General features: G+C 40.5%; 1 protein-coding gene across 4 annotated transcripts in view; it reads right to left on the bottom strand.

The window, feature by feature from the left end:
- INIP (INTS3 and NABP interacting protein) overlaps positions 1–16,928 on the bottom strand; it is a 39,935-nt gene extending 23,007 nt beyond the window's left edge. The window contains exons 1-5 of one of the 4 annotated variants that reach the window (XM_026103092.2): positions 16,778–16,928; positions 15,114–15,200; positions 8,464–8,566; positions 6,136–6,226; positions 3,743–4,214 (exon numbers count right to left, since the gene is read on the bottom strand). In XM_026103092.2, coding sequence (XP_025958877.1) covers positions 4,119–4,214; positions 6,136–6,226; positions 8,464–8,566; positions 15,114–15,138 — 315 coding nt within the window. In that variant the 5' untranslated portion in view covers positions 15,139–15,200; positions 16,778–16,928 and the 3' untranslated portion in view covers positions 3,743–4,118. Of the gene's footprint in view, positions 1–3,742; positions 4,215–6,135; positions 6,227–8,463; positions 8,567–15,113; positions 15,201–16,262; positions 16,283–16,716 lie in introns of those variants that run through there. The other 3 variants (XM_026103091.2, XM_026103093.2, XR_010386160.1) reach the window with 3 other exon arrangements.
- Positions 16,929–21,684: the final 4,756 nt, after the last annotated feature.

The raw sequence follows: 21,684 nt of genomic DNA, 5'->3' as shown, positions 1-21,684 counted from the left end.
TCTTGATAGACTATAACTGTGTCAGTTACTTAGCATCTGTCTGAGCTCTGTGCGTCTTAGCCCATCTTTTACACACCTTCTTTAGTCTACAGGTTTGCCAGTACTGGGGGTAAATAAGTTCCACAAAGCTGATTTCATGTCTCTTCACAGAAATCCTGCTCTAGCAAGACCAACCTCATGGGATCAAACAAGGCCTATCCCTGTAAGGCAGTGAACTGTAGGGAAAAAACAGCTGTCAACATTGGTCAATATTTACTTGATATTTACATTTTAACTGGCTTTTATCAAGCTGAAAGCACAACCAAAATTTGTTAAGGAGCCTTGCTGAGACTTTACAGTGTGGGACATGTACCTCCTGAAGCCTAACACAACATGGCTGCCACTAGGGTTACGATTTAATTTCATCACACCCCTTGCAGGAGAGGTTGTAGTAGCAACAGCACAGTGGCAGCATGGAGAGTGTACATATCACATCAGAATCCTTGTGTGCTAGATATTGTGGTAAGAGCTTTGTGGAAATTCTGCCTATACTAGGCAGACCATGCTGCGCTATTTAGAAGCAAAATCTCTTTAAAAATGCCTTCACGTTCAGGATCTGAGCAGGGAAAGGAGTATACTTGAACAGGACTAGAACTTCAGTGGTGAAATTTAACACTGGCCAGACAGAACATGTCATAGGACTGAAAGAGAGGGCAAAACCTTTGTAATGGCCAGAGGGCCAAGAATGTATGAATAGTGATGAATGAAACACATCTTATCTTGACTCCCCTCTCCAAAAAAAGCCTACAACTGATAGAGCTGGTGGTAAACTCATGTTACAGACATACACCATGCTCAGTCAAGAGTAGATGGCAGAAGAGAGCATCATACACACTTCAGAAGTAGCAGTAGCCTTTCTGTGACGTCAAAATCTGTAAATAGTTACGTTTGTTTTCAATTCCCTTAGGTGGCTACAGCCAGACAAACAAGTGATAAGATAAGAACTGAACTGTAACTCAGAGCCCCTATCAGAGAAGTAACCTAATCCACCTAAGAAAATTTTTAGTTAAGGTGGAAGCTGCTTTCTCACTGCATGGATCCAACACTCTGGTAGTAGGGCCAGGCTCTGACACTCTGATATCCATCTAGTGACAAATGTGCTGCTTTCAAGCAGTAATAAGTGATATTAGTGCAGGTGTGAGAGGCAAATCCACCACTGTGTTAGTGTATCTTGTAAGGTAAACTCTGCCTGCTGTTTGTTAAGTCCAGCTGGCAACATAAGGTAGATTCTCCTAAGTGCCCCAGGGAGAGGTACATCTGCATTTGTCTGAAAGAATGTGAAGGGATTTTCTTTGTCCCACTTTTATTACGGCTGTTGACCTGATCTGGTAAAATTACACCATCAACTTCAAGGAAAATGTTGCTTTTACCCAACTCTACACTAAGAATCTGACTTGAGTGGTAAGGCTGACTATTATCAGAGCAAATTAATTAAAATGATTCTTGAAAGACTGTGCGTTAGATACATTGAAGTACACAGGTCATCACTAGATTACAAGCCTTCTGGTTTTATGTGATCATGGTAGCGGGTACTACCAGAAGCAAGACACCCCAGCCACTTCTGGTTAGGGTACATGGTAACTGCTAATCATCTGAATTTGAAATGCAATTTCAGTAGGGGAAAAGCTTTTGCTGAGATCACTATACAGAGATAGATTAATGGTTTTAATACTGATTAACAGCAGAAAAGAAAAGGTGAATGTGGTAAGACAAATTGAGGGATGTGACACTAATTGCTAGAGTCTGTGATTTACAAGACAGAAGCTTCCATATATAGTATTTGTATCTTTGACAGTTAATTATAACTAGATATATCACCAAATCCCTCACAGTTCCACAGAACATTTTTAAGCATTTTAACTTAAACATATTGCAGCAGCTGTGTCAACTCTTTCCCCCTTCTGACTATCTCCATCTTTGAGCCTAAGTCCTGGATTTCCAAGTGCCGATTCGTCAATACCAGAAATGAAAACACCACACCCGGCAAGTTTAAGCTACTTTAATGGAGCAACTGTGGACTTATAAAGGAGAAGGGTCTTGACTGCATCACTGCTTGGATCATATGCACTTTGTGCATTAACACAGAGATCCTTCTCATTTATTTACACAAAGGGGCTGTTTCCAGAGAAAGGTGACATACTTTGCTCACTTTTCTCAATCAAAAGAAGCTCCTTTAATGCAAAATGTCTAACCTACACTTTTGACTCAGCTATAAAACTAAAATCTGTACTTCCTGCTCTACCTGCTTTGTCATTCTTTGCTTCCAAGTACTGACTGATTCACAGTTGCCTCTCATGCACACACTGCTCAGGCCTGCTTATTCAATGCCTCTGAGGTGCTCAGCTCACACTGCAGAATAATGACTAGCCAGGGTGGCTTCACGCTGAAGTTGCGAATTAAAAAAACAAAAAAAACCTAAGAGAGCTACACTTCACAAACGAATAACAGAAGCGACAGTACTCTTTTCTACACTGCCCACAAAAACTGTCATCATTCCCATGACTCACAAAATCAGACCACACTCAAAAAGCACCTGGTATGAGTAGTTCCTAATACAACTGCACATCTTTAAGTTCCATCAGGCCTACTCTACCAAATTCCTCTTCTTGAAAAGGCTTCAGCACACCACAGCTTCTGCAATGGTCCTTACTGAACTGAGGTATGCAAAAGCGGTGGCGTTTGCCTCATACCACCTATCTCTCAAACAGACCTGCACCAATCTCTTGGCCCTTGATCTGTTTTCTTACACATGAGGAATGGCATTGCGAGCAGTGCTGATAGTTCAGCAGCCCTCAGTGAGCTGAAGCAAATGCCTGCAGAAGGAAACAGGAGACAACTGCTTCCCACACTCACTACATGGTGCTCGTACTTCTGAAATCATCTTTGCAACCCTGAAAACTACACGCAAGGGTTAGAGTTCCAAAGAAGACAGCAAATCCAGGCAGGCACCAATTTAACAGCTGCTTCTTTATTTCTGATTTTTACCAAAGTTCTCTTGTTCTTCCTGTTTCATTAAATCTTGTCTCCATGGGAAAAGCAACCACTGTAACTGTAGTGACATAATTGTACCCCTAAAGCTATGGAGATACTAAGAATGTCTACACAGGGATTGTTAATATTGTTTAAAGGACTGTTAAAGGATAAAGCTACTTTATACACATGCTAAAATAATTTACCTTAAGACCAACAGATTTTCTTTCAACATGGAACTGGAATTGCTTACCACAGTTGAAAATAGCACAGAAGAGAAGAAACAAATATGAATTGTACTCAAAGTTTTGAAAAGGACATGACTAGAAGGATGACCATTTGAACTGAAATGTCCTTGCAGACAACACTTTCCATCTGAAAAGCCCAGAGAAGTAAGAGGCTTCTTTGTTTTGTCCCTGAAAGGATGGTTTGAAACAAATTATGCTTTTCCCCTACCTTGGTGACTTTAATTCATTCATATTCATAAAACAAAATTAGAGGCAGACACAGTGTATCTAAGGTCTTCAGAATACAGGATATTGCTTCGACAGTAGCGTGCACCAGTTATGTTCCTGCACATGGCAAAACAAAGTGACTAACTGATGATTTCAATAAATCCATGTCTTTGTTTTGATGGACAAAAGTGATTGTCATCTTTAATTAAAACCAAATATAGTACCTGGACACAATAATGAGGCACACAAATGCTGAGAAAAAGCACATCACTTGATGATTCTCGTTTGGACATTTACTTAAAGGAAGCGCAGCAATGGGGGTGAGAAGAACAAACACTATACACTTTATGCACCATGCATCCAGTTTTATGTCTGACTTTCAGCTGAGAGAAGAAAAGAAATACAGGACACAATCAATTCTGTACTCAGTAACACTGCTTCTTCATTGTTGCATCTGATTCCCCCAAAAGGCAATCACATGAGTCCAGAACAAAACAGGATTTAATATACAAAGGTAAAGAAATTACAAAATCAGAAAATTTTCTTAAAATCATGTCCTCAGCTGTTTTGACAAACCACTTAAAACAGCTTTGAGAGGTGACAGTTCCCGCTATAGACAAAATCAGACCTCGTAGTTCTGAGAAATAACATTTCTCATTCTGCCTCAAGTCGAGGTAAGACAGGAAGAATAAGATTTCCAAATGCAGAGTCTTGAGTTATGAAGTATCCTGAGGAATGTGCGTGTGCGTGCTGGAAAGAGAAACATTTGTTAATGCACAACCCCCTGCAGCATCAATATAAGTCAAGGCTTTATAGCTTCTCCAGCTTTAATAATTTATTTCTCCCAGTCTGCCCTTCAGCTCTGATAGCCAAACTCAAAACCAACATTTTAGATCCAACATGTCTGAACAGGACCTATCAAAAGAATTAACTTGGCCATTCCCTGATGCTACTTGTTTGGCAAGTCCGGTGGGGAGAGTAGTAAGTGAACTTCTAACCATTCTCTGTCTCCATGGCCCCTTGCTTCCACCTCCTTCAATAACCAAACTGCAGGCATTCCCTAGTAGGTGACAGCTGCATGTACGATTGTATGCCAGAACTGTGCATCAGCAGTGTCACACAATTTGGGGCTGCATGTACAAATGCCATGTCACCAGAATCTGGTCACAGAATGCGACACAAGCCTTCTTCTCCTGTAATGTACATAAGTTTGTTCACCTGATGGATCCAGCTTATATGGACCTAGAGAACCTCTGTAAAAGCCCAGGTAGTCCTTCCCAGTTCAAAGACTGGACTCCCATATTCCTTCCTCCCACTACTAGGAAAGAGCCCTGGGAATCCTGGTGGATGACAAACTGAACCCGAGTCAGCAGTGTGGCCTTGCAGTGATAAAGCCTATCAGCACAGTGGGCTGCATCATCATCAGCATAGCCAGCTGGCCAAGGGAAGTGATTATTCCCTTCTGATCAGCACTCATGAGACTGCATTTGAGATACTGTGTCCAGTTTTGGGCTCTGTACTGAGAGACAAAAACACAGGGAGTCCAATGGAAGACACACAGAGATGTTTTGGGGCTGGGGCCCTTAATGTCTAAGGAGATGGTGAGAACACCAAGTTTGTTTAGTCTGAAAAAAAGACTCAGGAGAGATCATATGCTGTCTTCAACTACCTAATGAGAAGGTACAGAGAAGACAGAGCCAAACTCTTCTCAGAAGAGCACAGGAAAAGAAGAAGAGGTCAGAGTCACAAGTTGCAACACAGGAAATCCCAGTTAGATATAAGTAAAAGACTTTCACTGTGAGAATGGTTAAGAACTGAACTGGCTGCCCAGAAAGGCTGTGAAAAGTTCATCCTGAGAGCTTCGAAACTCAACTGGACCATGCCCTGACGAACATGATCTGGCTCTGTAGTTAGTCATGCTTTGAACAGGGCACTGGACTAGAGACCTCCAGAGGGTCCTTCCAACCTTAAACATTGCGTGATCAACAGGGACATCAGCCAGACTTCACTCTTGCTCCCATCCATTTTAGCAGACACAATCTGGGGCCTTTACTGGCTAACACAGACAAAACAAGGCACAGGAGACATGAATAGAGTGAGGAAGGCAGAGATTTCAACTTTTTTCTCATGCCTTTGCCCTCTGCTCAAGTCACTAGTCCTAGGATGCCAGGAATACAGCTGGCCATATACTAACTTTCCTGCTCAATTTCTAATTTCAGCACTGAAACCAACCTCACCTGACAAAAGCAAAACAGCAACAAACAGGAGCCTGCAAATGCACAGCTAAGCCTTCCAAATCTTCTGCCTCTATCACTCAGAACTGCAGGGTGTTTACCTGGCATCTATTCAGACCCAAGCAAGGTAAGCAGCGTGGACAGCTCTCCCTACACTTTGTGAGACATTCAGAAGTCTAATGAAACTGACTCTTGACAGAAACGCATAGTGCAGCTATGATGGTACTGTACGGAAGATTCCCATAATCACGTCAAAGAAGTACGAGTTTGTAGACTTAGCTTGCACCGTAACAAAAGAAACTTAGTTTGTGGCAAATACAGAAATGTAAGAAGCCTAACTCCTAAAAGAGCTTTTTCATTCTCTCTAGGTACAGGACTACTCTCTGACACATCTAGAACAGAGCCAAGCTAAACTGAACCTCACTTTGTCAGCTTACCTGCAGTGCTGCCTTCTGCTGTGCTGCAATGTGCTGTTGCTCAGCATGATCACGGAAATCCTTGTTCAGCGGGGATCTTGCAAGCGCAATGCTGCAAGAAAAAATGGCACCATGGGTATGACATCAGACAACGTTAGCAATTTTTGGAACAATGGCTTCACCCTTACTACCCAGTGACTCTTCTAAATAACTGTGATAAAACTATAGCAGTAACCAGAGCTCCACAGTCTTTGTCACAAGAAGTTCAGTTGTTTGGCAGGTTGGCTGCTGACCGCTGCCTTTGGTAAAAGAACTTCTTTTTGATACATAACTTAAACAGAGATCCTCTGATGACAGAGTACCTAAAACTGATTTTGCCTATGTATCTCAGTTCAGCATATATTATGTTTCAATTTAATAACTCTAAATAGCTTTTCTCAGCTTTTATGGCTTATGAATTGTCCTCCGTGTTAACCAAAAAAGAAGAAATAAAAAGCAGCCAATGTTAGTAGTCTGGATAAGTAAGATGAGCTGTCATCCTTCAGATAAAACTCAGACCACCAGAGTTCTACTGCAAGGCAACTGACAACTATGTCTGAAATAAGACTCTGAAGATGGGCAGTGAAAGTCCAACTCTTCTCAGACATACAGACAACAATACGAAAAAAAGTCTTGAACAAGGGATCCAAGGAAACTCATCACCTGAGCTTTCCCAGCAGCTCCAATGTCAATTGCTGAGTTAGTAACTCAGATTTTTCAAAAGCAGTGACTCTCATGATAAGACCTCTAGCCAAATCTACACCCAGGTGAATAATAAAAGCTTAGTAACAAACCTCTGAAGAGAAAGTTTTGTTATATTAAGATAAACTTCAGTGCTGGAGAAAAGGACCACTCTGTTTATTTAAAGCATAGTATTTTCAGTTATTTTGAAGGTATTTATTTTGCACTGAATTCTTTATCCTCAAAATTTTCAATATGATTTTTGCACATAATCTTAAAACTGTCAGAAACTTTCACTTTTCAAGACCATTCTTGTGTTCTTAGATAGATTTCCACATGAGAAGGCTGGAGATGAATTCACTTATTCACCCTTAAGTAGCCCATGCCACCGTTTTGCTTTACTTGGATCAAACTTTTTCCTGTCAAACTTGCAGAATCTCTGTGGTCTCATTTCTAACCACTCTGGAGTCCAAAGCCTCTGGCACAACATCCCTGCCATACAATTGTGATTTGCTCAAAAATCATGCGTCAGCCTTCCATGCCCAAAACTGCTTGGCTGCTTCATCGTGGGTTTGTTCCCTTCCCCTGCAAAATTAGTAAGTTGCAGATCTGTACCCTAGAACGTGGAGTCTGTTTCCCCAAAGAAAAGAAACCAAACAAGTACTCCTAGAAACTCTGCTGGTCTTGCAATGAAGTATGAAAACACTGTTGCCAGGAATCAAGGGCTGTACAAATTAGTATGGGTATTTATCTTCTACAACCAATAACTGTGCTTGAGTCACTTAAGGGTCCAAATTCACTGATTTCAAATATTCCTCACTGTTTTGTCAGTAAGATGACGATAAAGGTGGCCTACAATTGCTTTGAAAAAAGAGGTAAGAGCAGACTTTTTGTTCAGAGTAACTCTTCTACAGATTCTGTATGTAACACATTGCATCTAGAACATGGCACTCCCCTCAATTCATGCTAGTGCAAAGGCTCAAAGCAGTCCGCACTTCTCCAGGTAAGTTATAGTGCGATTCTAGTTACTGTTATGTGACAAAAATGCAACCTTTTTTTGTCTTAAATGAGAGCTATCCCAATGACAGCTCCAAAACTCAAATTAGATTATTACGTCTTACGGTGTAGAATCATCCTTGTAACATGATGTCTTTTATAAAAACATATGCAGTAATATAAACTGGCTTGGTCTTGCATGCAGGCAGTTTCAGGGAGAATGTGGTAATTTACTTCTTGCCATAAGTATTTTTCACTAAAACATAGTACCCCTGAAACCAACAGTCTGTTATCTACATTCTTTAGAGCATTTTAGCTTAATAATTAAATGCTTTCTAAGTGCCTGCTCCCTGATTCTTAAGATAGACTTTTATGCAGTTAAGTAAGCATACCTGTTTTTCCCCCTCTCTCAAATGAAAATTATGTAAACCAAAAATCAGAGGCAGTAAACAATTCTAAATACAAATACATTCTGACCATGTAAAGTCTCTCTGACTCGTTATTGCGGATGGTCAGCACACACTTCTGGTAAGTGTTTACAAACATTTACAGCTTACTTATTGAAGAAAAAATTAACTTTTTTTTCTTTGTTTAAACCAGCAATGTCCATACATGTATAAGAACATAAAGTACCTGGCTCCAGGGTGATTTGTGGAAGACTGGTTTTGCATAAGTAACTTTCTCTTCTCCTTGTCTAGCTCTGCCAGGATTGCAACTCTATTTTTATTCTGGAAACCTGGTGAGAATGACAGAAAATATTAGAGAGATTTGCTTTACTTCTGTGGGCCAACTCTAACCTTGTGATATTAATCTCTGCACAGTATGACATTATGACGAACATATTAATCTTCAAAACTTTGCACCAATCTGAAAGGCTATTCATATATTGGTTTTATTTTTCAGCTTTTCATTTTACAACATGAAATAGCTTCCTTAAGCTATCATACATACCAATGCATTTTAAATTACAGTCTACTATCTGAAGTTAGGTGCCCTCACTTCCCAAGCCAGCTTTGGTACTATAGCCAGGGCATATGATCAAATATTTGCCTTTTGGTGAAAAATTAAACGGATCAGATTCTAGATGTAAAATGCAATCATTAAAACTGCAGCTGAATGACAGTAACAGATGAATATATTCACAGGGCATAATTTGTTACGCCAGTAAACTCAAGCTATAGGACAAGTTTTGCATATGTAACAAGATCAAGACCACCAATAAGCTTGCATGTGTACTTATCCATAAATACAGCCATAATCTTTTACTCGGATCCATGCAGAAAGGCTTTAGTTTTTACATACTGACATCCTTACATATACACTCTACCCCTGTACTGAGTCTGAAGTGGGACTGCAGGGCTGGAATAGAGAAGCAATTATAGTGTCCGGACACAAAATGAGAATGTGGCCATTAACTGTTTTGTATATTGTTCTTTAGTATTGAAAATCCCTTTCTGATTCTAGAGAAGAGGTCAGGAACCAGCATTCCTGAGAGTTTGGAAAAAACCTAAAATGGATGCCATTTATACATTTTCGAAGTTGTTTTCTCAAAGACAATTGTACTCTGTACAAATGAGAATGTGGCAGAAATGATTCCTGCTTATGCGCAACAGATGGACAACGATCTCACTGCATCTCTGTGTTAACTATTCTGTGGCTACCAAATAAACCAGATACACAAGTCCCTCCTGTTGCCTAGTGTGCCACAGACACCACAATTGGGGAACATAGCTACAAAGCTGATTCTTACAAGCCTTTGTATCACTAAGATCACTCCTCATATCAATAATACAGAAACTTTTTTCTCTCTGATTCGTGGCTAGTCTCTACATACACCCAAGCCACTACTCTGTCATAAAGAGATGACTTTACTTTAAATTTATTTATTTCCTAAGTGTAAAAGTCAAAGTTGTTTCCACTGGACACCGTGTTGTCGTTGTCATCTCCCAAGTGTTATGTTTTAATAACAGCAATCAAAAATGACAGCCAACATGCTATTAAGTAGGCCAGAATGAGTAACTCTTAAGTGGAAGATTAGTATGTTTATGTAAAATTATTTTAAATTTATTTACAGTGGCTACACTTAAGGTTCATTCCTTTTGAGAGGTCTTCCATTGCTGTTCTATTACATAATCCAATATTCATTTGTCAGCAAGGATCAATGAAGGAGACATAATTATCACATATAAACCTTCTGCCCTAGATAATAATTTAAATCGTTACTGCCTTGCTATTAAATCCTTACCCTTTCCTATATCTAATATACACAACCCTGAGCCACAGTGTCTACTGCTCCTTGCTTTCTTTGAAGAAGCCGAGTTGTTTGATTATATTTTACCATATCTTTATGCAAGATCATCCATGATCATCTTTACATTTGTTTGCAGATTTTTCATTAAGTTTCATTAACTGCTATTTTCCTGTTTGTTAATTTCTTCAAAGTGCACTAGTTTGATTTAGAAAAGAAATCTGTTTTGAAAATGTATTGCTTCACAGTTCATTATTTCTCTGCTTTCTAGGTAGGTCATTTCTTTTCAAACATCCTACATTTGTGATCAGTTTAAAAATGTATTCATAGGTATGTTAAACACAGCTGATCTCCATAAGTGTCCATTACTGTACTGTATAACCTAGGATACCAGTATTTGTTCAGACTAAATCTCCAGAGAAATAAAAATGAATACACAAAGGTGTACTTTTTTCATCTATTTATCTGACTCCAAACTCCAGAATGCATCTGCAATAGTACAGGATTTTAATAAAGAACACCATCTTGTTCAGAAGCTCTTCGGTGAATGCATGCTTTAAGACATACAAAGGCAGAGAAACACTGCTAACAAATTAAAATTCAACACTTCCGAACACAGCTGGCCCAGATCTTACTTTCTGGTAAATTCTGGAGACTGATGCTGTAATAGGAAGACTGAAGTACCTCTAAGGGGGGCTTTGCTAAAGTCATCTACACAGTGCTCTGCCAAAAAAGCTTGCAACTTGACACATTACTCAATAGCCTTCTGCTAGTGCTTGTTTATCTTGAAAATGCATAAATCAAAATCTATGCCTTAAGTCAGACAATATTGGGGTTGAGGAAAGAAAAACGAGACACATTTTTTAATTTATGTTATTGAGAGCTAACAAATAAAGACTAGACATGTTTACATTTATCATGAAGCAGATGGTATGATTCAGTAACCTTTGAGACATATGCAAGAATAATTAAAAAAAAGCTATTTTTAAACTGATCAGAGATGCTTTTACACATTTGCAGAACCATACAGAAGTACCGCAATCTTCCATAATAGGGACATGTCTTAAAAAAAAGGGGGGGGGGGGAGAGGAAGCCAACCTCATTAACATCATTTAACATCTGTTAAAAGAAGCATATAGATTTTCAAACAAAACCAACTTCTTGATAAAGTGCTTTGAGTTTAGACTCTTATAACTGGGTAGAGCTGCATTACTACTACTTTAGAGCACTTTACGAGTATTCTCTCTGCTTTGGAGACAGAAGAGTCCTGTACAAGGTAGCTAAAGAAAATAATGGCAGCATCCAGTACCAAATTCAAGACTTGGATTCTAAGATTATTCTCCTAAGATACCAGAATCAAGACATTTTAATGTTTAAGTATGTCCTTTTCGACACCTGCATTTCTGATATCAAGCATGGAACTATGTGCTCTGTGCAGGAGCTAAAAGCTTACTTGCACCAGTGTTTTTCATGTGAAAAGCCTGACAATATGAAAGGCCAAAGCCCCACCAAGTGATACTCATGTCTTTAAGAGCTCACAGCAGGCTTCACTCTTAACAATATACACCTAACCCAATTGCCCCACCTCTTTATGTCAGTTAGTTCTACTAGCTAGTTCAGCATGGCAAAAACCAGCATTTCCTTTATCTGAAGTTCTTGCTTTTCATCTCTTATCTTTTACTTGCTCTGTTGGTCACTTCGAATTCATCGCATGTGTAAGTTTTTTGGTTTTGTTTTGTTTTTTTTTACAATGTATTATTTCTCATTCACCAATATATATGCATGACAGCAAAGGCCTCAAACTGCCTTCAAGATACACTTCTACTTCGAGAAATGGTTACAAATCTGGATGTTCACTCAGCCCTGCCTCCATGCACTGTCACCACACACTTTGCCTGCTCAATTCAGAAAGCATTTCACAGAAATTTCTTTACTGGAGTACACGATCTCAGAAATGGTAGCCTTCATTATGTGAAACAGCAGCCTCTGAAAAAGCAGAATCTAAAGAGACTATTAATTACATAATGCTCAGGCAAAAAGGTAGAGTAACTGTATTTTGATTTTCTGTTCTGCTTACGACTAAAGCATCATCTAGCAGTCTCCTACGTATCAGTACTTTTCAGTAATAATTTACATTCTGATATGCTCTCACATACGTTGTGTGACAGTGAAGCAAAAGGCGTATTAGTAACTCAATAAATTAACTTGAATTGTTAAAGGATATATTAATATTTTATCTGTCCCCCTCGACAATAACTACACGCATAGGTGAATGTAAGCCGTTGGTGCTTTATGGATGCAAAGTTCTCCAGAGAATGTGGAACGATTCACTACAGCCTCAAGCACTAAGCTTGCGCACAGATCAGATTCAAATGCACACAGCGGCATAGTTTGTAGATAATTACATCTTTCAATGCCAAACAACATTTTTAAAACAGACTCCCCAAACAGAATGCTAAATCCACCTGCTCAGATGGTGTTACATGAACGTGCTCATACACCTTTAAGCCAAAAGGATATACAACCACCAGGACATAAAGGAGAGACCTTGCAGAACTGCGACAACTTGAAGCTTGTAATTCTGCATTTATTTCAAGAGTTTGTTTTTTTTTAATGTACCACAACTTTTCTTTTGGGAAATTCTGGTCCTTTCTGAAACAGGACATGTACTTCTTCCACCTGTGGGGACCTAAAGGAAAAGTGCCTTCTTGAACACAATCATGCTTCTCTCATTTCAGGAGGGCCTTTTCTAGGGAAGTTCACACATGGAATAAAGTCTTTGATTTTTAACATGCAAGGTGTGCTTTGCTCTTGCTGTGAGCAAACAAAAGCATCACAACAGCTGCATTGTTAAGGCACCTTGTAGAAGTGCTGTGAAGTATTACTGCACCGGAAGTGTATTACCCAATACTTTAAAGTAATTGCTTTAGTTTAGAAACTGATTTTTTCCCACCAAAGTGGACCACTGCGGTCTATGAGCTCATCTTGTGGACGATATGCATCATGCTAACATCTTTTTCCTTTTTTTTTTTTTTTTAAATACTGTCGAGGGCAGTTGGTTTCACGTGGTAATAATGCCCTCAAGTAAGGCTTTCATACAATTCTATTTGGTTTCACTGCACTCCTACACAGCACCTCATCATTGAAAGTCTAATAAAAAGAGTGCTTTCATAACAAAGTCCAATGAAAAAGAATTAAGGAAATCCAGTCAGCAAAATCTTAACCTTTAAAGTACAAGTCTGCAATTACCAGGAGACAGAGTTAAGCCCTACTAAGAAAATACCAAGAGGCAATTTAAGGGAAAGAAACAACACAGAGCAAAAACATCTGAATGTAGTTAACCTGTGCAGAAGGCCAATGTTTAACTCACTGTAACAGATAAGTTAGAATAACCTCTGCCATTCATAGCCCTTTCAATCAGTGCTTCAGTAAATCCCTATTTCTTTTGTCCAGGAAGAAGAAGAAGAGAATAAGTTGCCTGAACTACACCAATGTGCGTGCCACGCAGCAAGATGAACGTGCAATATTTGTCTCCTTCATCTTCACTATAAGACTTCACCTAGGCTTGTAGACTTCAGCCAGGAAGAAAGACAGAGTACTTGAATTGTTCCTCATAATTACCTGTTTTTTTATGTTTTTCTCAGGTGTATTATTTATAGGCTTATGTGGTGATTAAAGCTCACAGGCTTTCTTGCCTGCTTTGTGAAAATAATTTTCATATCATAATTGTCCAACACCTTTGCTGAGTCTCTAGGGGGCATTTCAAAGCATAGAAGTGGATTCCAATACTCTCTTAAATTACAAACCTCTGAAATTTTGAGGGAAGAAAGCCCAAGGCATTTCATCACTAACCACCCACCCACACTCGTCAGTAAATAAGTATTACTTATTTAATAAAAAACAGCTTTAGCCCCTATGGCAACATTCTAGACCTTGCAGTGATGCTGACCTACTACTCACAGACTAAAGCAAGATTTACCACTGTGTAATAGAAACCTAGATTAAAATTTGCAAAGAGACAATCACATGAAATCTGGAGCATTTGCCCTCTGCATTTTTGTAGAACGCCAATGACCTTTCCATAACTATGTTCTTTTGGCCAACAAGCAAGCACAGTCAGTCTCCTGAATCTGTCAGGTTTCTTCTATGCTTGTTTTGAAAGCAGGAAAGAAAAACACAGTGATCTAGTACTTCTTCAAACTGGCTGTACTTTAGAAATAATCATATCTGCTTTCTTGGGAAAGATTTTCACACATCAAAGTATATGAAGAAGCTATAAACGGCTGGGAAACAAAACTGTGGATTAATTTCTCATAACCAGTAAGTGAGGAACCATACCTAGGAAGCTTCCTCCCTCCAGCTTTTCCATAGAAAAAGAAACAAGCTTGAGTTTGAGTAAGATTCTCACAAAGCACCTCCAGAGGGCGATTTAAGTCTCTCTTATTTTACTGTATGACCCCAGTCTTTCAGCTCCCTCTAATTCTGTTAGATAGGAATATTCCTACATCTTCAGTGATTTTAAGGATGCAATTCAGATGCGCCATCATGCAAATAAACATTTCAAATGAGTTAGCAGTACAATTTCATTTAGCTTTTCCTCCTATACTTGGCCACTTGATATCTGTCCTTGACAGCTAATACTGCCTGGTTGTTGTTGCTCTCATTGCAGCACGAAACGTTATCAGACTTGTAACTGTTCCCTGATGCTCCGCACAAGAGTGGCATGTTACATTCAATGCTGAGTATTATAAATGACTGGAATACACTTTAGGAAATAGCCACATAACTCGAGCATGAAGGACTACAGTAACCCTGAGCTCCTGGCATCACCACTGGTCTTTCACAGTCATTTAATGTGTACGTGTCTTGTCCCAGTTTGCTTACATTTTGCTACTTTCTGCTGTAACTTCTTGCTGCTTCCTTTTCTGATGCCTTCACCTTTTTCCTCTTCCTACAAACTAAACTCGTGGTCTCAGTAACTGCACTGAGATTTTGCCCATAGTCTTTCCCCTTGAATACTTAAATCAAAACTTACCTTGTCCTGAAGGATTTGCTGCCATCCTTCAGATTTCAGTCCCAGTTTTATTAAGCTGCAGTACAAATATTTAATGCCCACAAGTATCTGTAAAACAGACACAAGGTTACATATTCCTTTTTAAGAAAAGTTTGGATTTATTCTATTACAGAGTTCGTAATTGTGCCAACTGTTACGAGGCATAAATCAAATGCAATATGCATGCTGTTTACCATATTTGCTATTTATACTGTTCTGATTGAAATCTGTTGGCTTAAGATATCAAAAGTTGTGATCAATTCCTTTTCATGCTCTCCTAATAACTTATGGGTATCTTTCAAGCCTATGCCAGAGTCATATATACCTTTTCCTATCAGAATTTTTGGCATTTCCAAGTATGTCAGACTACATTAAACCACTGAAGCCCTGAAAGAACTCAAAATGGACTCTGACTCAGAAACACTGGTTATTCAGGTACAGGCAATTTAAACTCCAGTTACCAAACCAGCTCTGCTTAAGGTTATTGTCCTAACAGGCATGAGTAGAGAAAAAGGAATGCACCTGCTCCTCAGCTACTGTGCTTGAAAGCCTAGTAGGTCCCTTCAGACCACCATTGCTGCTTACACTAATGCTCTGAGCTGTGACGTGCAGTAGTGAAGAGCTCCACTTCAGTCATGTGGAACAGAAGGGATGAGAACAGTAAGTCCAGCAGGACACGTGAACCAGAATTCTCAGTCAGATTTTGACATGGGACCAGAAAAAGACTATACCCTAAAACTGGGTAGAGTTTAGTGTATGAAAAATGGACCTCTGATTACTAACAGTGCAAAGAAAAGTTAACTAGCAGGCACTCAGTAACTGAACAATGTAGTTTGTCCAGTATTAAGCACACTTACACTGCTCAAGATATATTTCTTAAAGTTGAATGGTCTGACCTGCTTGTCCAAGTGAGACTCTCCCTGCATCACCTACAGTGTTGGGTCTGCAAATCCTTACCCTGGGTTCAGCACTGACTGCCTGACAACATGACAGTGACATCCCTCCCAGGCAAGAAGCATTTGAAAATACCAGGCACCACATTCTACACCATTGTCACTGCCACAGTTCTACCAAAGACAGCAAAGACCATAGGCTCTTACGGACAAGAACCGGGGTCTCCCACAGCCTCACCCGCTGGGTGGAGGCCTCGTGGAAGGATTCAGCAACTGCCTCCACACAGCTGCTCTCCAAGAACGATGTGGCAGGAAGTGCCCCTAAGGCAAGAGGCCTGTACCGCTCGGGGGCCCCAGGGAGCTGGGTAATGAGACCGCAGGACAATGCTCAGGCTGGGTCTCTACCTGCAGATGGGCGGCGGGAACCCCAATGGAGGAGAGAGCGCAGAAAGAGGACTGGGGGGGGGGGGGGAGAAGCACACTGCCCTCTGGACACCATCACCCAGGTGTGGGAATGGGCTCCCCCCTGCCTCCACCCTCCCCCCCCTTGCGGGAATGGGCTAGTTCCCCCTACCCCCCACCTGCGGGAGTGGGCGGGTCCCCCCTTCCCCCCCCACCTGCGGGAGCGGGCTCGCCCCCCTCCCCCCCATCCACCGCCTGGCCAAATGGCGACCACTTCCTCCCCCCCACACCTCGGTTTCTCCCCGCCCAACGCCACCGCCGCGCTAGGCTCGGCGACGGGACTGCACTCACGGCACACGCTCCCCGTCGCTCATGACGCGCACCACACGCGACAGCGGCCCCCTCCCGGCCCCTTTTTTCCCTGGACGACGCAGAAACGCGTCATGGCGGGTAAACGACGAAGCGGCAGGGCGGGGAGCAGCCGGCAGCGGCGGCGGAAGCCCCTGGGCTTGACGGACAGGTCGGAAGGGCCAATCCGCTTCGGGCAGGGGTGAACGCCCCGCCCCCGCCTCGCTTTGGGGCCGCCTCTGGTCTCTAGGCAACGGGTAGGGCCCGACTGCGGCGGGCGGCGCAACATGGCGCGGGAGGCAGTCGCGGCGAAGCTTGGTTGGGCTGCGATAAATGTCCAGTACCGGCATTAAAATGCTGTTTATTTTTAATGGTGCCTGCTAGCGGCGTCACCCTGAGTACAGGATGAATTCAGAGCCGAGTGTGAGGGTCACAAATTCTAAGGGCACTTCAGGAGTCAGCGCGCTTAAGTGCCAAAAAAAAAAAAAAAAAGTGAAAGACATGCTTAATTTTTACTCTCAGCCGTGAAGACTGAATTTGAACACGGCAGGGAAAACTATTTTGTATGAATTCCAGGAAGGATTGTGCATTCATGTCTTTAAAGCATGATTTGTTTTTGAAATGTCAAGTGACAAGTTTATAAGTCAGCCTGTCTTTTTTTAAGTGATTATGTTGGCGGCTGAGCCTTACACTTAAAAAGTAATCCATGACTTTGATTTTATGTGTTTGGAGTTAAAATACTTCATTCATTTGTGAGTGGGATTGTTAGTTTGACTCAAACCAAGCTGAACAAGGATTTGAACTGTGCCCCTTAGTATCTGTACCTGTAATCATATATGAGTAAAACAAATCCTTAAGAATTGCAAAAATTAAAAATAACAGGCAGCAAGTAGCTTGTAATGGGGCCAGCACTGACCCCTGGCAATTTGGATAGACTGTCTTATGACCTGCCTAAGGGTTTTTTTTTTTAACAATAGTTAACAAGTTTGCTAAAGGGCATTATTTGGAACAGAAGTGGATATGTAAGTAGAGAAAATCAGCTACTTTTTAATAAGTAAGTCTTAGTTCAAGGTTGTCTGTGGTTAGCCAAAGACATTTGAGATGTTTGCTTTCACTGCAGAATATTAAACTTTTTAATACTGAGACTTTGGACCTCAGAGCCGATGTATATAACACGAGTTTCTGTGAGAGAGATCGACAATTATGGCAAGGAGGATCTTGGATCAGGTAGTCCAGTGTTCTGTACACTGCAAGCCATTAAATTTAATCTGCTTAATCTTCTGTCAACATAGTTGTTGAAGGCGATTGACAGATTTTTAAGATCTGCTACTACATCCAACTGTAGCCAATGATGTGGAAATAAATTACATTGTTGAGTTTATAAAGTGTATAAAAATCCCATCAGTATCTACAACATAATTCATTTGACTTAAAATAGTCCATTTTTATCTTTGGCACATGAGGTGTGTTGTATTATGCATTCAAGTTATGTGATTGAGAATGTTCTGCTAGCGCTGGTTGCTGTCTCTCCATGCATTTATGCCTACTTTTCAAAGCCTCGCTAAGTGAAAATAAACTGTAAAACTGAACAAACATATGCCTAGAGACTTCTGACTTCCAGATTTTTAAGTTGGTTACCCTGATTTTTTTTTGCCTGGTAAAATGTGCATGTGCGCACGTGCACGTGTCTGTAAACCAAAACCAGCACCTGACCGGGCAGCAAACATCTGACAATCTGGGGAAGCTTTCAGTTTGCTTTAAGGACTGCTACAGTTGTGTTGAAGGCAAACACTGGTGCCTTTCCCACAAATGGGTATTATTTTCAACACTTCTGTTTGCAGAAACAGGTGATTGAGCTCCTTTCCTTCTTCCAAGCTCCTTTGTTTGGGTAATTGCTGACTGTGTCTTAGGAACTGTCATATGTGTTGCTTTTTCTTTCATGTGATCATCTGGTCTTGGATGCTCAGCAGTCCACTTCACCTGGAGATCTTGTATGTCAACTCTAACATGAGATGCATTACTGGTGAAGAGCAGAGCTGAGCCCAAGCTAATAAGCCCACCTGTTGCATTTCTCTGCATTGGTGCCAGGACTGAAGATGTAAGTGATTCTGAGTAATGCCAGTTTAAGCCACACAGGCTTTTAGCTGCTGGGCTCTTCATTGACATAGCTAGCAGTGGCAGCAAGAAACAAGCAATGGACAGTGGGCTGGAGAGAAAGGGAGATGGGGAGAAAAGGAAGAGGTAGTAGGGACAAGGAAGATGAGTCATCAGTAAGGAAATTCAACTGCAGAAAGCTTGGGACTCATTCATTCAGAAATTCTGTGCAAGTCTAACAAAAATTAATCACACTGGTAGCTTTGAGCATCTGTCGGAAAACATGCTACTACCTCAAGTTAAATGATCCTTTGGCTCTGGGAAGAGTTTCATGTCAGAAAATTAATTTCCTCCTTGGGTTATACAAACAAGAAGGAATGTACCTCCTCAAAATATGAAAGGAGTCCAGTCTCTGGTAAACTAGAATCTTTTCATTTTTCCTGAAATTCCTTTCTTCTTCACTGAAATAAAATAAAAGATTAGAAAATGTAGCATTTATATAATGAGCATTGGAGAGTCATTACAAAGTCTTCAGTTGAAGAAAAGGTTGTTCTTCAGCATTGCCCGGCAAATTTGGCCTTGCTATTTCTTGAGCCAGTCATTCTGTTTCCCAGGCTGCCTGTTCCTGCCATCTTTGTGTAGAGGGAGCTCTGTACCTTACTAAATAAACAAGCAAAACCTGAGTTAAATGGCACGTAATGCTGAATGATCATTAACTGCAGTGTTTCAGAGTAGCCCTGGGCAGTTCTATTCACTATAGGCTGCTTATAGTTGACAAAGCTTTGGCGAAACAGCAATTTAGACATTCTTTGACCTAAGTGAAAATGGACTGTGTGGGATGACTCCTAGGCTTTAGAGAGAAAGCTTCTGGAATTGCACTGTTAGTTCTAACTGGCAATGCTACTCATACAGGTCCATTCCAAACACTCCCTTTTATTTCCTATATTTATTGTGTGTGTCACAAAAACTACACAAATTTGAGAATGTTTTAAAGTGGTTTTAAACATTTTAGTGGGATTGCTTTTTGTGTTGCATTGCTTTAAGATACAGTTGCCATAGTAGTTGGAGTCAGCTGCTTAAAAGACTCATGCTAAATTGATTTTTCATTTGATAACAATTTAGCCCACTTCCATTATTTATCACAAGTGCCCTATCCTCCCACAATTCTGTTTATCGCCTCCACACAAAATTCGACAGCTTTGAAGGCCTTTGATACAGCAAAAAACATACCCATTAGTTTAAGTATATGCATGTGCATTAATAGTGCTGTTGACCTGAAAGCTGTCTATGTATAGAGTTAAGCATGTGCATAAGATTTACTGAGTTAGGGCCAAAGCCTACTTTCTTCGATCTCTGCAATGCAAGATATGAACTATAAAAGTATATGGAAGGAAGGAACCTTTTCTCAAAAGACTGCTGGATCTAAAGTTCTTAGTATCATCTAGAATGCACATATTTCATACTAATTTCATATATGCTGACATGTAAACAGATGCATACATTATCCTCTGCTAGCAGAGCACACAGTGAAAAGATAGTGGTCAAAAAAGATTATAGACACTAGAAAGAAAGCTTTTACTGCCACTGACCTGACAAACCAGCTGAGCTTGAAGATCTGGCTGGTACGGCCACCAATATATCTTCTTATTTGTTGTCTTTATTGCCTGGAGAGTGCGCTGTAGAAAAGAATCCTCTCATTTAGGCTTAAAATAGAGTATTTGATGAAAAGCAGGTGAGTTTTATGTGTCTGGTCTAGTAAGTAAGTTCAATCTGGAGTTATCCTTGTGCTAGTCATTATAAACCCTGTTGCTGTTTCATGTGTCATTTTCTGAACAAGAAGAGAAAGAAGCATTACAAAAAACATAAGATTTCTTACAAGATAACTGAAGGAGTTCTTTTCAGGCTCACACTGAGTAATTATGAAGCCATCTGCTATTATAAAAGCATCCTAAGTGCTACTGTTGTAGCAGGTCAAAACAGCAGTATTCCACTGGTGCTGCCTATCTCTGGGTTTGTAAAAGGGTTATCCTACAGGTGACTTTCCATTATTATTAAGGAGTTGCTCCAGTTCTTGCTATGAAGGAAAGTGCTTGCTACTTAGTGTTGTATCGCTGCCATGTAGTATAGTTGTTGCTGTGCCCAACATCTATCTGTCAACTTATGTTAAGATCAGGGATTTTGTTAAATAAAAATTGACCTTTTCTAGAAGATTCAGACAGAGGAAGTATATAACTCTCAGCACCCACCACCAAACTGCACACACAGCTTCTATACAAACAACTGCAGGTATCTAGTACATAATTTAACTCAACAGCACTGCGTAGAATCCATTCAAAATTCCAGCTCTTGCTTATGCTGGCCCAGGTCTGACCTTTAGTAATGATAACAGGAGATGTAAACACACAGAATGGTCTCCAGTGGGTGCCAGAGATGTTTAATAATAATATATCGCAGTCCTGGACAGCAAGAGATACAGTTAAACACTAGAAGCAATACGAGTGCTTCCTGTACTAACACAGCCTTAATGGGACTGCACCAGTGTTCGTGTAAAGCCCTGCTTTAGTCTGGCAGGATGAGAAGGCTACCTGTTGATCCTCTGCCTATCTAGTTAAGCTGTTAACAATCCAAGGAGTAGTATGTAGAAATTTGGTTTCAGTGATACAGAGGCAGAGTTCTCTTCTTCAGAAAAATAAGTGAAATTGATGGGTTTTGCCTTGCATTACTGAGATTCCTGATGCCCAAAGTGACCATTTGCCTTTTTTTACGGTTAGTGTTATAAGCGTGCCTATTCTGTTTTATCTTGCTTCTCAGCTGAG

Source organism: Dromaius novaehollandiae, chromosome Z (assembly GCF_036370855.1).
Source record: "Dromaius novaehollandiae isolate bDroNov1 chromosome Z, bDroNov1.hap1, whole genome shotgun sequence".
NCBI lineage: Eukaryota > Metazoa > Chordata > Aves > Casuariiformes > Dromaiidae > Dromaius > Dromaius novaehollandiae.
The sequence above is the reverse complement of the archived record's forward strand: the minus strand, read 5'-3'. Positions and strand labels throughout refer to the sequence as shown.